This window comes from Cnephaeus nilssonii (assembly GCF_951640355.1).
Source record: "Cnephaeus nilssonii genome assembly, chromosome: 18".
Lineage (NCBI taxonomy): Eukaryota > Metazoa > Chordata > Mammalia > Chiroptera > Vespertilionidae > Cnephaeus > Cnephaeus nilssonii.
In genome coordinates this window covers 22,999,104-23,016,214 of record NC_137089.1, presented here as the reverse complement: position 1 = coordinate 23,016,214, position 17,111 = coordinate 22,999,104, and the positions used below count along the sequence as shown (strand labels likewise).

General features: G+C 37.5%; 1 protein-coding gene across 5 annotated transcripts in view; it reads left to right on the top strand.

Moving 5' to 3' along the window:
* Positions 1 to 17,111, top strand: part of TRPS1 (transcriptional repressor GATA binding 1) — a 235,116-nt gene that overhangs the window by 62,046 nt on the left and 155,959 nt on the right. For all 5 annotated transcript variants that reach the window (XM_079796028.1, XM_079796025.1, XM_079796027.1 and 2 more), the window contains one exon: positions 8,473 to 9,076. In XM_079796028.1, the coding sequence (XP_079652154.1) occupies positions 8,473 to 9,076 (604 nt within the window). The remainder of the gene's footprint in view (positions 1 to 8,472; positions 9,077 to 17,111) is intronic.

Below are 17,111 nucleotides of genomic sequence, written 5' to 3'. Positions count from 1 at the left end.
CATGTTCCATGCTTCCATGTCTCTGGATTTATTTTGTTCATCAGTTTATTAAATTTAGGTCCACCTCTCAGTATTTTATTAGATTAAAAAAAAATCAAGCAACACTTGTCCTTAGGGCATTAAAATGATCTTGCCCTTATTCTTAAAACCTGATAGAGCTTGTGTGATCCTAGACTCTTTAAGTTGCTGAGCACTTTACCTCTAATCTTCTTATGAGTTCTTGTAGAAATATTTGAAACTCAGACAATTACGCTTTCAGGAGTCCCAGCCAATGGAGGCTGCAGGGATGTGAAAGAAAGCAGTTGCATGGAAGTCGAAAACTTTGACCTGCTATCAAAGCATTTTCCCCAAATGCCACAGTTTGAAGATAGCATAAAGGGACAAGTTTATCATATCCCAATAATATCGTTATAGTTAAATTTATTCATATTATTTATGTCGGGAAACTTTCACCATCATTCTGTTTTACTGTGCAATAGTCTAGGGTTTTGAGTGTTTTTATATACAAGACTTACAGCGTAGTAAAAAGGTAGTATAAGCTGAGAACTGTACAATATGTGAAATCATGTAGCTATAAAATAACTACAGCTAAAAAGCAGGCGAGCTGATTTAGAGCTGTGAGTGGAAAAACCTCAGTGTGGATTGCATGGGCATTTTCCCAGAGAACCACGTCTAACCTGGGTTGAACTGCAGACATTATCCAGTCAGTAACTGGGCCTTGGCCAGTTTTCTTAGTGTTTCATATTTACTTTTGATGCCCCAGCTCACAGCATGACTGAGTTATTATATCCACTCATGAATTTGTATCTCACACTCCATTTCTTTTAGTATTTAATTAAACAGTGTCCCCCTTCTCTAATTGGCTACTATTCTCCTCGTCAAATTTTTCAGTGTTATAAACTTACATTTCTGGAGTAAGAGGACTGCTTCCTTACAAAACGACTATACTATATAAAATAGACTTTTTAATGCCTTGCTAGACTCCCATGAAGTAAGGAAACTTTCTGAAGCGATTTTTCTTCTCTGTTCGCCACGAGTGAACTAAACCCCGGCTGGAGAGAATGAGGCAAACATGGAATGTGAGGTGTCACTGAGGGTAGATGTAAATATTGATGCTGCATTTGATCAGGAGTCTAAGCCTGGAGTCATCGGCAGAGAGATCGTGCAGAATGTGAATTTTCCTCTAAGCTGACACCTTTGAAGGGGGCTATAGTGATTCCATATTAGTGCCTTCCTTTGACTCCTGTCAGAAGTAAACACAAATGTGTCTATACTGCCATTTTCACCTCCAGGATACCCATGGCCTTGCCTAAGGTAAACCTTGAATGAGCTCACTATTATAAAAATTCTCCATATGGACAGGGATAGAAACCACTATATCCGAAATCAGTAAAAAATGCAAATAGTACCTTTAGATACCTAGCAACTTCAGATACATAGTTTTTACTTATAAAATAATTAGAGGCCCAGTGCATGATTGAATCATGCACATGTAGGGTCCCCTACACGCTTTCGCTTTTCGCGGTGGAGCTGGGTGCCTGTCCGCTGGTACACCAGGCCTTTCAGAAGCCTCTGGCGCAGCGGAGGCTTCTGAAAGGCCTGGTGCCGAGCAGACAGGCACCCAGCTCCCCCACTTTTGATGGTCCGCGGCCGCTGAGGGGGGCTACCCTGCTGTTGAGAGGCTCAGGGGGAGGGACTCCCGCCCCCTACGCCTCTCAACGGCTGCTGAGGGGGGCTGCCGTGGACACCTGGCTACCCTGCCGTTGAGAGGCGCAGTTGGGTGTCCGCGGCAGCCCCCATCAGGGGCCGCGGATCTGGCCGTTGAGAGGCACAGGGGGCGGGACTCCCGCCCCCTGTGCCTCTCAACAGTAGGGTAGCCCCCCTCAGTGGCAGCGGATCCGTGCCTTTCAATGGCCGGATAGGCCACCCCGAGTCCCGCCCCCCAGCCTCCCGCTGCCCAATCGTGGGCGTAGCGGAGTGATGGTAATTTACATGTTACTCTATTATTAGATAGGATAATCAGTTCTTTAAAAATGAAAATTGGACTTACAAATTGATCAAGCTGTATGAGACTATCAATGAATATTCAAAAAGAAGCAACTAATATTTTTAAATTTAAAATATAATTATTGAAACTTAAAACATATGGGTAAGTTAAATAACAGCTTAGCAAACGGTTGAGAACAACTACACAGTGCATTAGTACAGAGTTTCTAAAAGGGTGAGGGCCATGATGGCCACATTTGGATTTGTGTATATTATGGGACATGTCCTTTTAAACAATATCTAATAAACCAGCTGCCTGTGATACCTGGAAATGGACATAATATTACAAGTTGAAAATGTCCACTATGAGGTAAAAACGTTACCCAGGATATTAAAGTCTATCAACAAAATAACTCACAGTAGCACGACATTATTTATTAGAAATTCAGACTTAATGGTACTGACAATACAAGAACAGTCACAGATCTTGGAATAAGAGAAACTTTAGCCATGATTTTCATTTCATATTAGTTTATACATATTATGTCCCAATTTCTTGTTTACTTTCTATTTTATAGGAAAGCTTATCTTTCTCTTTTGAATATTTCATAGGGGATATCTTCTTCTCAAAAGTGAATCATCAGTTGACATTTTTCAGATATGACATTAGTTGTGTTTTTTCTACTACTTGAAGATGAAATCAGCCCACAACCCATTTAAAAAACCAGTTATCCCAAATGAGCACTTACTAGATTATTTCAGCTTAAGAAATAGACGATAAGTGGACTGAATGGAATTTTAATTCAGAATTTCAGTTTTTCCTAGATTTCAGTTTATAGACTGATCCTCTGTACTTCACTAAGGCTGAGTATTATATCTCCAACTTCTAAGAGTTGATTTATCTGCTTATTCACCTATAACTTCATATTTTGTTCCTGAGATTTTCCTCTTCACTGGTTTTTATTCCATTCTTCTACAGTGTCAGTCATCTCAACTGCCACACGTTTAGACCTTTATAACAACAAATATACGTTATAGAAATGATTGACTTTATTAGATATCAGATCTACTGAACTGTATAAATTAAATCACTTCCATTTGCTCCTCTTCTGTGACAATTTATCTATGTGTTGTATTCCATAATTACCAAAAAAAATAACTTTCATTGTCTAATTGATTGGTACTTATGATTTATTCAGTTATTTTGATGTTCATTTAGTCATTGAAGAAGAAAAACTGTGGTTAAAACTATTGGAAGTTAAATACAATTATTTGGTAAAGGAGAGCTTTTCAAGCGATGGCATAAATCTCTGGAAGTTAACATTTAACGGAAAAAAAGAAAGCATTGCTCAGAGCTGACTTCACATGTGCTATGAGCTGGTTTACTAGGAAAATAGAAATAAAGAAATAGAATAAAAGAGTAGAATATTTTAGCTGACTTATTTTTTTGTAATCTAAAAACCCTCAGCCCTTTATGAATTATAAAAATACTTTTAATCTCTACTAATGAATGAAATGCTACTACCAGGATAAAAGCCCACTGTGCATTGAAATGTGAATGGATCTCAAATAAATGCTTTTTATAGCACATGAAAATTCTGTCCAGTAGGATAAGGAATAAAACATCTCTTCTCACAGAAATTTTGTCACTTGAATTAAGTACAATTTGGCCTTTTTTAGGCAGCTTGATGTAGTTTTTCTGGATTCAAAGGATGATTTGGCTCTTTTATCAAAGTTTCTTTGATTCATGTCCTCATTGTCTAAAGTATTGCATGGACATAGTGAGATTTTATGTAAGTATATTCCAAATATTGCATGGAACATACTTGCACTAAAATCTTTTTTATTTATTATCTGAAATTCAGATTTAACTGGGTATCCTGTATTTTATCTGGCAGCTCTATGCTAGGGAGACCTATAAAATGACTTTTTCTTTTCTTGGATAGAGGAAAGTGTTTGCTCTTGAGTTGGCAAGAGAGTATGCAATTTAAGTTAACTCAAAGCATTTATTTGTAGTGTCTTTTAAATTAGTTTGGCTTAATGGATCCAGAAGTTCAAGGAGTTTGTAAATAATGAAGAGTTTATGCAGAGGACCACTCAAAGTATACCATCTGCAAAATATGTACCACTTAGTTTTCCCTGCCACTTTATGGCTCTACACATTCAATCCAACATTACATCCTGAATTCCCTCAAAGCTATGGTGGTTTGTGGGGTTCAGAGCAAGTCACCCCAAAATATGCTTCTTTGGTAGGTGGATTGTTTTGAGCTAAGGGTGATGTTAGCTGCCGGCTCAGGAGAAACTTCTGTCCCTCCCTTGACTACCTGGAAGAACTTGAACTAGGGGCCTTGCCCATAATGAGAGATTATTAGACAGAACATCTTTGATCTGTTGTATTACTAAACATCTGCTCTCCTTATCATTTTGCATTGACCCTTTGAAGCCCCCCAGGCACTTACCTCATCCACTCTAGCTCAGGATGTCTTAAGCACCCATGTTCCCTTTTGGCTTCTGATACTCTCATCCATGTGGAGTTTCTGAGTCTCTCATGTATGTGGGGTTCCCATATATGTGTATGTGTTAAATCTGGTTATTTTCTCTGCCTAATATTTCTCATGACTATTCTATTATTAGACCAGTCAAAAGAACCCGGAGGGTAGAGAAAAGTTTCTCCTCCCCCACAGGGTCTACTCCTTTGGCTATGAAGCAGATATTTACTGACTGACTAGATGTTCTGGGTGGGGTTGGGTGTGAGCTTTGATCTTGATCTTAAGGCAATGATAATATAACTGCAAAGTAAGATATACATAGGACTTTAATAAAAGGCAACGTGGAAAAAATCCTCAGAGGAAGACAGTTTCAGAGCAACACCGAGGATTGCTAAGTTTACTCTTGGGTTGAGTCATTTGGAAAGTCTGTGGATGAGAAAGTGGTTAATGTGGGTCTTAAGAAATAGAGGGAAAATTCCCTGCACCTTTCTGAGGTTTTCATATGAATGCTAATAAAATGAAATGCGTTTAATAGGTTAGAGGAGGGTCCAAACTAATAAAATCTCACAATGACTAAACTTTTATTCTTGAGTGATATTTCTTAGACTAGGTATCAAAATCATCTATTTTTATTCTTTGGGGACCTGGCATTATGTTGAAGGTCTTCTCAGTTATTATTGAGGGGATGACACTCATCCTAGAATATGCCCAAATCTTAATTAATTCCTGAATAAGCTAGATATATTGCATCAAGTACCAAACAGCATACATGAAAGAGTAATCATGGACAAGAGTTAAGATACTGTGTCATGCCTGCCATATATGAATTGACTTGTCTGTGCTTCAGGTTCTTGTTCTGTGAATTAGGGACAAAAATACGTACTTAGTGTGATTGTTGTGGGATATATATAAATGGCCTGGCACTAAAGAACATTTAAAGACCCCCAAACAATGAAATAAATAGATAAATTACTGTTTGGGGATTATGCTTGACAATATCATGTTTGTAATTTTAACTTATAAAGCTGTTAGTGTTGACTCTCCGAGGTGAGTAATATTGTATGTGTTTTCAGAGAAAAGGATGTTGCCCATCATAAAGAATTCATATGGGAATGGAAGAGTTCATTCCAAACTAATACCCGTATTGAAGTTATTTCTGACCATGGCTTCATGATCCTTACTACTTAAGGTGTAGTTTGGGGACCCACAGCATTAGCATCGTCTGGGAGCTTATAAGAAATACAGAATTTTGGGTCCCAACCCAGACTTCCAGAATCAGAATCTGAATTTTAGCAAGATTACCAGGTATTACCTATGTATGTTAGAATTTGAGAATATTGCTTTAGATGTTAGCATAGGTTATTGAAAAGTTTGTATTGCTCCAAGCGTTTAAAGTAACCTTGTCTTTTAAATATAGTTTCTGTCATTTAGTTAAGGCTGGTATCATAGGGAGAACGAAGTACTCAGGTCTTTAGAGTACTAAGTTGGAAGTTGTCTTTTCTACTTCATCTAGTGGGCTTCAAAGAACTTAATATGGAGCATTTTAACAGATTATTGCTTAATTGTCAAGGTTTTCTCAGATTCTTAAGGTTCTGAATAAGAAAGATAGTAAGGGCATTTCCTGCCTTTATTAAAGTCATGGAGGTTAGGGGATGTCTTCTGAGTGTTTATTGAGTTGTTGGAACCATGAACCTTCTATTAGGGTTGATTCTGATCCCTGCATTAGTGTCACCTGAGGAGCTTGTTAAAAGTTCAGATTCCCTGATTATACCCAGGAGATTCTGATTCGGTAAAGCAACATAGGAGCCGTGGAATATGGATCACCAAGAAACTCCTTAAGTTGCAGTGTTGCACATAGCCTGATTTGCACATCGTTGCTGTAGTCAGTTTCTTTTGTATCAGTTAGAAGACCTTTACCATCCCCTCATGTTTTCATTTTTCATGTTTCTTTCATGTTATGGTTTTCCATATTATCAGTCATTTTACTTTTGCATAAACTTAAACACTGAGGCAGCAGAGGGTAGAAAAATAGAACGTTGACTGGGGAGGGAGAAGCCCTGTATTCTTGACTTAATGTAGACTCAACGGGTAAGTCACAGTTTCTCCATTTTACTACCTGTAAAATGGGCTTTATACTTCAGTAGAATGGGAGTGCTTTGAACTCTTCAAAAGAAAAGGTGTGTGAGTTGAGTTTGTTATTACCATCTTATTTTAATATCCTTCCTGTTAAAACCGTGTTTTCCTTTTCAATGTAAAACCTGGTTATTACTGAAGACTTATCTCTGTAGTTTGTGTTTCTTTTGTGCTTTATACCCAACCCCCAAGTTCTCTGCATGGGACAGTTCTCCAGCTTCTGTCTCATGGAAGGTTTTCTGGGCTGGTTGGATCAAGAGCTCCTCTGTGGGGCAGATCAGAGCAGCTCTTGTTGAGACCTGTCAGGAGTCGGGGAGTTGTTCATTGGGACAGGAACTTGAAACTAGAAAACCTAGAAGGCCCAGACACCGTGTCCCAGTGTGATACTTTGAGATGAATCCGTTGTCTGGGCAGGGGCCCCGGACCTAGCATATTTAGGAGGAAGTGCCAGTCGAATAATGGGTAAGGGTTGGATGTGTTTATTTTTAATTATTTCGTAAAGGGATGGGATGGCTCAGGATCTTTCTAGACTGCACAATAAGTAGATATTGAAGGCACGTTATCCTAATTATTAGATATATTACTAGATCTAAGGGCTCTAAACCACCCTAATGAACACACTCCCCAGACTTTAATAAAACAGGTAATACCCTTTCTATCTTTGTTATTTAGAATCTAAAGATTCTTGGTGTGACTACTATTAATGGAAAGAGAGGAAAGCTTGAAAATTAAGCAGTAAACTGCTAAACTGTTTCAGACTTTCAGGCCAAGGACTATGTATCTTTTATTCACCAATATATACCCAGTACCTGGCAAAGTAATACTGTGATGATTAACTACAATTACATATATGAATACATATTTTGCAGTGGCTTTAAGTCACATTTTGTTACTTTTAAGTTGGTAACTCCTAACACATTATATCAGTGGAGTGGCAGGTGTTTCACATGTTTTTAGAGAGCTACACGAGGCTTCCAGTTAAAGAAAATATGCCTAATTACAAACCCTTGTGTACCTTTCTGGTATGCTTTTTAGAATGTTCTTTCTTGTTTATCAAACATTTGTCTTATTTTAACAATTACTTTTTTTGTCTTTAACAGAAGAAGATGCTATAAAAGTTAACAAATAAGATCTTGTCCTATGCCTTTTAAAAGAAGTCCCACACATAAATACAGATTCACACATACTCTTTTAATGAATTTATTTGTATTATGCTTCTTGACACCCTACAGGCACCCAATTTGTTTAGAAAAATTTTGAGTTTCTAATACATCTTATTTACTAGATTATATCGATCTGTCAACCATATTTCATTGACTAAATCAATTTGAATTTTATGATAGAAAAGAACATTATAGTTAGGTAGAATTTATTTCACATATAAAAGCTGTACTGAGCCCTTCAGCATCCGAAATGTGTGTATGTGTATAGAGAAAAAAAAAATCTCAATGTAGTTTAAATACAGTGAAAAGACCATTGATTAAAACAGCTGTAAAAAAAAAAAAGTATGAATATCTGCTTAAATAATATAGAATCAATGGTTATTGAGCCCACAGTGAAGTGAACAGAGCAGGCCAATCAATAATAAAGTAAACCACCCAGCTTGAAAGGCGAATTGACTGGAGTGTGTGCACATAAGTAGGTGTGTATACCTCCTATTGCTCATAGGACAACAGGGAATGCCACATTCTTTATGTAGAACCGAAAATGCCAGTGTATTTGCCTTCCCGTTTCTGGCTGTTGAGACTATTGTGTCGTTTTCTACCTGTTGCATCACATGAGATGCAATTCAGGTGCTTCAGGCGAATTCCTTTAAGAAGCCCTTGGCGTGCTGCATTTCCCATGCCTGTTTTCTCCTCCCCAGGAGAGCACACAGCTGCTACAAATGCCGCCAGTGCAGCTTCACCGCTGCCGACACGCAGTCACTACTGGACCACTTCAACACTGTTCACTGCCAGGAGCAGGACAGCACTACAGCCAACGGCGAGGAGGATGGGCCGGCCGCCCCCGCCATCAAGGAGGAGCCCAAAATTGACCTCAAGGTCTACAGTCTGCTCAACCCGGACTCTAAAATGGGAGAGCCGGTTCCCGAGAGTGTGGTGAAGAGGGAGAAGCCAGAGGACAAGGACGGGCTCAAAGACAAAGTTTGGGCCGAGAGCCCCAGCGATGACCTTCGCAACATGACTTGGAGAGGGGCAGACATCCTCCGGGGCAGTCCATCCTTTACCCAGACAAGCCTGGGGCTCCTGACACCCGTGTCCGGCGCCCAAGAGCAGACCAAGACGCTAAGGGACAGCCCCAATGTCGAAGCTGCCCACCTGGCCCGCCCCATTTACGGCCTGGCCGTGGAGACCAAGGCGTTCCTGCAGGGGGTGCCAGCAGGCGGAGAGAAGTCCGGGGCCATCAACCAGCAGTATCCTCCATCTGCAGAGAACAAGTCCAAGGATGAATCCCAGTCCCTGTTACGGGTAGGAAGGTTTCATTTTTAAATCATTCCTATATCTTGAAGGGTAAGGGGGGGTGGGGCGGGCAGGGAGGGGGAACACACATCCTGTAGATTACCATGTCTCACAAAAGGAAAGGCAATGATCTGTGTCAGTGGGGGGGATCCATACGTATCAGGACGGAGTGGCAGAACGTAGCTCACGTGAGGGCGTGTCCTGTGCACATGCTTGGCACAGGGGTGGGCGGTCACTGTGTGTCGCTGCTCTGGGCTCAGATGGAATGCTGGCCAATCATTCCTGGGGATGAACGTGAAACAGCGAGGCGGCATTCGGAGAAGGGAGGTTCACAAGCCCAGAAGGATGCACACCTGTTCCATTAAAATAGCGAACTGACTTTCACATGCTAAGGTGGTGCGACAGTATACGGTGAAGAGAGAAGGTAGCAGAGACTTAAGTCACTAAGAATGCAAAGCCCTTGGTGAGACGTTAATACGGAAACGTGGGATGTGTTTTTTAAAACTCGCTGTATAATTATGTACCAGTGACAATGCTCCTTGTTTAGTTGCCAAGAAGAGGGAAACAGTGAGATAGATCTTAAGTGTGAATGGCGTGAAGAACAGTCAAAGAAGAGAACCGAGAACCGGGCGTTTTATATTACCGGGCTCGTTAAGGGAAAAAGGCATAGTCCCATGTGGAAAAACAAAACAAAACCTCTGCATAGGATAAGATCCTTGATTGCTCTCTTCTAAAAATACTTTAGATTTGGAAAATTCATGAGTTCCCAATAAGTGATGATTGCCTTTTGCCTAAAGGTATCACCGCTTAATCATTTCACCTTGACTCTGAGAAAATTTTGAGCTTCTGGATGATTTTGAAACTTGGTTCATGTGCCTAAGGTAGGATCAGAAACCAGCTAACCATAACAAAAAAAGAAAAAAAAAAAAAAAAAGCCAGTGAAGAAAGGGAGTTCAGCTGGCCCGGTTAGACCTGCAGGTTAGAGACCACTGGTTCTCTCTCCATGTATTCTGGGGAGGAAAATGGCTCTTTTCCAATGTCTGCTTGGCTACTGGGCTCTCATTTCCTGCCCATTCTCCGAAGCCTAACTGTGCTTCTCAGGTGATCTCAGTGGAGTTGGGAAACACTCCTTCGAGTGCACAGTTAATTATAAAGCTGTTACTTTTCCTGTTTGCAGTCATGCCCCGGAGCTAAGAGAAGGGCTTGAATGCAGGAGAGGTGATGCCCCCGAACACTGAGTAACAAAGAATCCTACAGGGGAAGAGCCAGTTCATTATAAGGAACTTTGAAAAGGAGGAAAATGGTTCCTATACCCGTCTAGGTGTTCAATTCAGGGAGCTTCTTTTAGATAAATGTATAGGGAGCTGCTTTTATATAAGTGTAAATGCTGGTTATTTTCCAGCATGTCAGGACTTTTCTGGTCTCAAGTGCTCTTAGAGTTTCTGGTTCTAAGGCAGGAACGATATGTCTTAGGCTTTTAAATTTCATACTGCACCTTGAGAGCATGGTGTAAATGGATCTCACCTCTATCCCAGCGCTCTCCTCCTTGTTTCTTCCACTTAAAATTGTTTTCACCTGTGACAGCTTCATTGGAAACCAAATGGTTTGACTCTTTTAGACTGTGTCTGGAATATTCTTTTTCCTGCCGCCATTTGTATACATTAAGAATCTGTAATGAGGAATCATTAATTAAGCAGTGAAGTCTAAAACCTGAGCATGATAGTTACATTCTTTTTTTAAATATATTTTTATTGATTTCAGAAAGGAAAGGAGTGGGGGAGAGAGAGAGAAACATCAATGAGCAACACCGGCCAGGCAAACCCAATTTTCATAAAGTAATTCACAAGATAAAGCTTATGTTAAGGTGCCCTTGCCATCAAAGTGCAATAATCAACACAGGTCACATATGCAATTTAAAAATTTTTATAACAAGATCAATTCCATACTGTTTACAAAGAAAAACTATAAAGACATTCACTATCTAAAAATATACATACATATTGGACACAAAGCTAGAAGTAAAAAAACACACAACAGAATATTTTGAAATTTTAATTCTTGTCTGTGATTCATATATTTCCTTCCTCACTTTGAGTACAGCAGAATTTCATAACTAAAACCAGTTAAAAACATGTATTAGAAAGGCCAATATTCTAAAAACAACAAAATTATCTGCTTTATAGCATGACCCTAAGTCCATTCAGCCTACTCTTTAAAAATGTTTCCAATATTTACCAGTGTTGGAATATTTTCTGCTAGATAAATTTTGCATATCCAAGTTTTTACTTTTAGTATTAGAAACTATATGTACAAATGTATTTACAAATATATTTGTTCTAATAATGCTATATTGTATGCACTATTTAGATAGAAAGTCACTTTTAAAACCTATTTTCCATTTCTTAAATTGCTTTCTAAATACCATGCCAATCAGTGAGGTAATATCAAGTTAAATTCTACCATTTAAACTCAAAGATGAATATTACATTCTATAAGTCTATATTTACCTAGACCACTGTATTTTCATTCAAAATGTGCAGATTATTTTTGCATAGTTCAATTGTGTATTTATAAATTTTTATAGGGTACTCTCACTACTCACTGGTCTTCTACAATTACAAAATTGAAATACATCGTTTTTACTTTTAGTAAATATGATGGTGATATTCTGCTGGGTTTTCCCCAACTGATGGCAGAGAAGTGAGCTGAGAAGTTTGTATTTGCTATGATAACTTATCAATGCCAATTTCTACCACCAGAGTAAAAATCTTGTCAAATTCACAGTCAGAGTGGGCACTGCTTAAATTCTCTTCGGTGTCTTTAAAGAGTTTATCAGTTAAGACGTGTGCATTAAAGTTGTTAATTTGGTTTATACAGTAAATATTTCACAATAAATTCAATTAGCTATGCTTCCTACTCCACATATCCAATAAAACTGGTGCTTCCAAAAGGCACTATTAAAAGATAAATAAAATGAAAATTTTAAAAATTCAAATTTGATTAAAATCACAGAAAAATGATCCAACACTGTTTAAAATATATATTTATCATACATGTATTTAATTTTGTCAGCAGTCAGAATTTAGTAGATGCCAGCCTCTAAGGATTATACATCATATGATAAGGAATTTGGTCACTCACTGCAGAACATGGTTAAGTCTCTCGCTGAAGATTTGCTGCTCAGCAGCTAATGTGGAGGAACTGAAAAAAACAACGAACAGTTGAAATGATGCAACACTAACTTGAAGTCAGGGGATTAAGGAAGTGGAAGAATTGAGAAAAACCATTTTTTAAAAAAGTATTATCATCCTCAGCTTGCTTAAAGAATGTAACTATCGCCCAGCCCAGGTGGCTCAGTGGTTGAGTGTCAACCTATGAACCAGGAGGTCATGGTTCGATTCCCGGTCAGGGCACATGCCTGGGTTGCAGGCTCGATCCCTAGTAGGGGGCTTGCAGGAGGCAGCTGATTGGTAATGTTTCTCTCTCACCCATATTTCTATCCCTCTATCCCCCTCCCTTCCTCTCTCTCTAAAATCAATAAAAACATATTATATAAAAAAAAAGAAATTAGGTTTTTTAGGTTGTTGTGTATCAATTAGACAATATCTCTACAAAATCATGTGATTTTTTTGTGTGTGTGAGTAGAAAAAAGTATTAAAGCCTTTAGGCTTTTGCTAGAAATAGTCCATGTTTCAATGAAAACTTTAATTGGTGCTCTTAAAATTTCTAGAAAATATCTTATAAAACATGAAAGTTCCTGGAAGTGTTTTAAAAGTGCAGTGTTTTCATTTAAACTTATAATTTGTCTCTGTGAAGAAGTTAACCTATTTAATACTGCCTGTGCTAAAAGCAAAAGTTAATTGGTTTTATATATTCAAATAGGTGTTTCTTTCTCATTTTAAACTAAACAGTGTAGGGTACTCAGAATTCAATGTAGTTATGTGCCCTTTACTGACCAGTTTCTTCTATTTTGTATATTTACACAAAGGTATTTATTTATTTAACTTATTTATGTATGTATTTTGTTTAGTGGATCGACTCTTATTCATATAACTGTATTCATTTTATTATTCCCTGCATAAGAAGTTCTAGGTTTTATTCTTGTAATTGACCTTTTAGATTGGATTTTATAAAATAGATAACTTTATCTTTTAACGGACAACCACATTAAAAGGAACAAAACCTCATGTTAAACAAAGACCTTGTTAGAATCAAATGCATTTTTAATTTGTTAGTGAAACAAAAAGGTATTATTAAGATTGGTTGGTAAATATGCTGTTTATGTGGTTAATGGCAAATCAACATTCAGCTAAACTTCTGCATGTCGTCTGTCTGAACAGAATGTCAGAGATAATTCATAGACTCTGATTCTGCCAAACACCATAGTTATTGGCCCACTTTCTTCATGTATGGAGGGGAAAAATAAGTCTCTGAACTGATTTCAGTTTCCTATGTGAATTTATTTAGAAAAGTTTGTCCGTTTTAAGATGCACGTTTTTCGCTGCTTGGTTCTGGCAGAGACGTTCAGCCAGGGGCTGTGGGCATTGAGTTCCAAGTTCTGGGGTTTGAGTTCCAAGTTGAGCCTCTGACTGTAAAGGAAGGGCCTCCACGAATCCCCGTTCATCTCTCTCCGAGAGGATCGGGTGCCTGCGGCTCACAGGAGGGCTGTGCAGCTTCGTTAATTAACGTTTGTCAGGCCATTTGAGAGCGTCAGATGCAGGGTTCTAGATAAGTGCAAAGTAGTATGATTATTTGTTCATTTGGTAAATGTGATACCAACACAGTACAAAGCAGATGTTATTCCCCCCTGTTCTTCACAGTGTTAAATTTATAGTTTAAAGATTGTTGATACCGGACAGTCTATTGAGATGCAAAAATGTTCTTTTGGGGACAGTCCATTGGCAGCCAAACAGACATTCAAACAAGCGACAGTGTTGAATGCCTTTACAACCACTGATGGGAGATCGCAGGAACTTTTTTTAACCAAAGATGGTCCCAAGTGAAAAGTCTGATTTTTTGTTTTTGTTTTGCTTCATGTTTAGTGAAAATGAAAACAGTCTTTCAGTTATCATGTAGGTATTATTGGCTTATTATCTTCTTTATGTACATAACCATTTTCCCGACCCTATTTGAATTTTTTACATAGGTATACCAAAGGGAAATATACATTTCCCTATTCATTGCTTATGAAACAGTAGTTTTTAGGCCATATTGATAAAGTTTCTCGTTAGGTAGCCATTGACATTTAAATTGCCCAAGAATAAAGTGTTAAAAGCCATGTACAAAATCAGAGCTTAATAATCTTTGTACACCTCTGTGATTCTGTCCTCTATAGATGCATTTCTGTTGTCATGTTAGAAAAGGGTATGATTGAATTTCAAATATATTACTGATTTACTTTAGAAATAGAGTCCATTCGTTGAATGAGTTATGTGTAAAAATGAACGTGATCATTTTAATTGTTTTTACTGAATAAAATCTAGGTAGCTTGTTTTCTTTTTCTTTCTTGGTTATTCATTTTTTTTATATTGGCAGGCCACTTTTGGTAGTAGATCTGTCCAAACCAATTTGACACATACATGTTTGGTTTTATTGATTTGGCCAATAGGATTTCCCATTATTCTAATTTCTTTTTCATAAGTCAGCTCCATTGGCCTGATATTTTTTTAAAGAACTTTTTTTTTCCCTTTTTGTAACCAGGCTTTTTGTGAAGTCTGGCATGGTTCTGCTGGCCCAGGTTTCTAAGGCAGGGGAAACAGATGTATCTTGCAGTGAATTGGGCTGTAAGCTTGTAGTCACTGTGAAATGGTATCCTTCAGCACAGTATCTGTTAATTATTTCCTGTATAACTATCTTCTGCTTGACTTCCTTTTTTCACAGACTGCATGAGTCAGGAGATACCAGGGCCCCAAAAGGAACCCATTGTTGAGTGTTTTTAGATGTTGGAAGTAAAGAGTTACATAGAAGGTGGTCCAAGTTTCAGAAGCATAGATACAGATTAATTCAAAAGTGTGTCAGCCATGAGCTACACAGCCTTGATGGAAATCTGGTATTTTATGGAAAAGTCCAGTCTGATGGACGGATTTCATAGAACTGTTGATCACCTAAAATACCAGGAAATTTTTTTACCTTGGATTTGTGTGTGTGTGTGTGTGTGTGTGTGTGTGTGTTTATTTTGTTATTTGCTGCCACCAAAAAAGTAAATACTGTTTCCATTGTCAGATTCTTTTATTCTCACTTCCCTTTGACTCTGTTGGAGAACTTTAAGTATTTACAGAAAGGGACATTGATGACTAGAATGGTCTGCTTTTTTAACAGGAAGCTTGGCAAACAGAGTACTGCTGTATCTAGTTGGGTTATTAGTTCGAGGAGATGGGAAGAGTTTCAGTGAAGTTTCAAGAACTTGCTTCATTTCAACAAAGCAACATTCTCATTTTATGTGTTTACAATTAGCTCTAATTTACAAGGTAGAACCTGGAATATTACTTTATTTTGGGGGAAAAAATCCACAATACTTTATCTTCTGGCATAGTTCTTTTGTTATCATTATCAGTGATTAAGAGTAAGACAAAGGGATCTTTCCTTTTTGTAAGTACAGGACATTTGTGATGTGATACATTGAGTATTTGGTATCATTGCTCATGTCAGATTGATCAAATAGCTCCCACACATAATTTTACATGTTAACTTACCTCTTATAAAAGATGGTTTCTCAATTTATGAGATTTAATTGGGGCATATTAATTATGAAAGGGATGAGACATTTCATACCTTGGAAATTTACCTATCTGTAACATCATTATTAACCAGCAGAAGCTAAGACTATATAGATATATTTGTAAAAGGCAAAATACACTTACAATTTTATTAATTTTTTAAAAAGATAAGTAGTGATTGTCAGTCAAACTTTTATGAAAATTTGGATATAAATACAAATATTTTTTAAATATATTTTTGATAACAATAGTTTGAAGAAAGTGATGAGATCCATGACTGTGATTTATTGAATTGCATTTGCCTGTAGTGTTACATTTTGTTTACAATTTGGTATTAAAGACATACTAAATAATGAAAAAACATCTCGGTAGACTCATGTCCCATAAAGTAATCTGTTCTCAAGAAATTAACTTTCTGAGTTTACCTGCTAATGTACTGAACAGCACAATAATACCTTGTAGCTGTCCAATTTAATTCTCAATTAAACTACTTTTGAAAGCATTTAAAAATAAAGTATTTGGTTAAAATAGATGGATATTTATTTATAATTGGTTGCCAAGTAATGTAGCATTTCAGTTTCTAGGATTAAAAGTACTGCCTTTTCATTAACTTATTATTGGCTTAACTCCTTTCATCCTCACCAAAACCCTTTGAGGTTGAAGCTATTATTATCTCTTTTATTTTGATGAGGAAACTGAGGCAGAGAGATGAGATAATTTACTCAAGGTCACAGTGCTTATGATGGCAACGACGCAATTCTGACGCTGGCGATTTGGCTCTGGAGGTTATGCTCTTAACCATTAACATTGCATGGCCTCCTGTGACTCTCTCTGATTTGTTAAAATTCGTTTGGACAGCTTTCTGCAACTTCAGAGTAATTTATTGTATCTAAACACATACTTTTTTGTGTGTCTTATGTACAAAACAGAAAAACAGCTTTTTGAAAATTATGCAAGTGGCACCTACTTATTGAAAAAGAGGTAGATGATACAGAACACTGAAAAGAAAATGAAGACCACTCATAAATTCTAACTCACAAACACATTCCTATTCATGTTTTAGTGTGTAACTTATTCTATGTATGTATGCAAATATATCTTTTATCTAAGTATAGCATCATGTGCCTCACTCTTTTATAATCTTTTTTTTATTTACATTATATTGTGGGTGTATTTTCCCATCAGCCAGTATAACCTGCAGTATTTGTTTTAGTGCCTGCACATTATATCATGAAATAGCTATATCATGATATGGCCAATAAATGCACTATTGATGAGCACTTAGGCAACTTGCAGTTTTCTAGTTATAAAGAAAACCTGGGTGAATC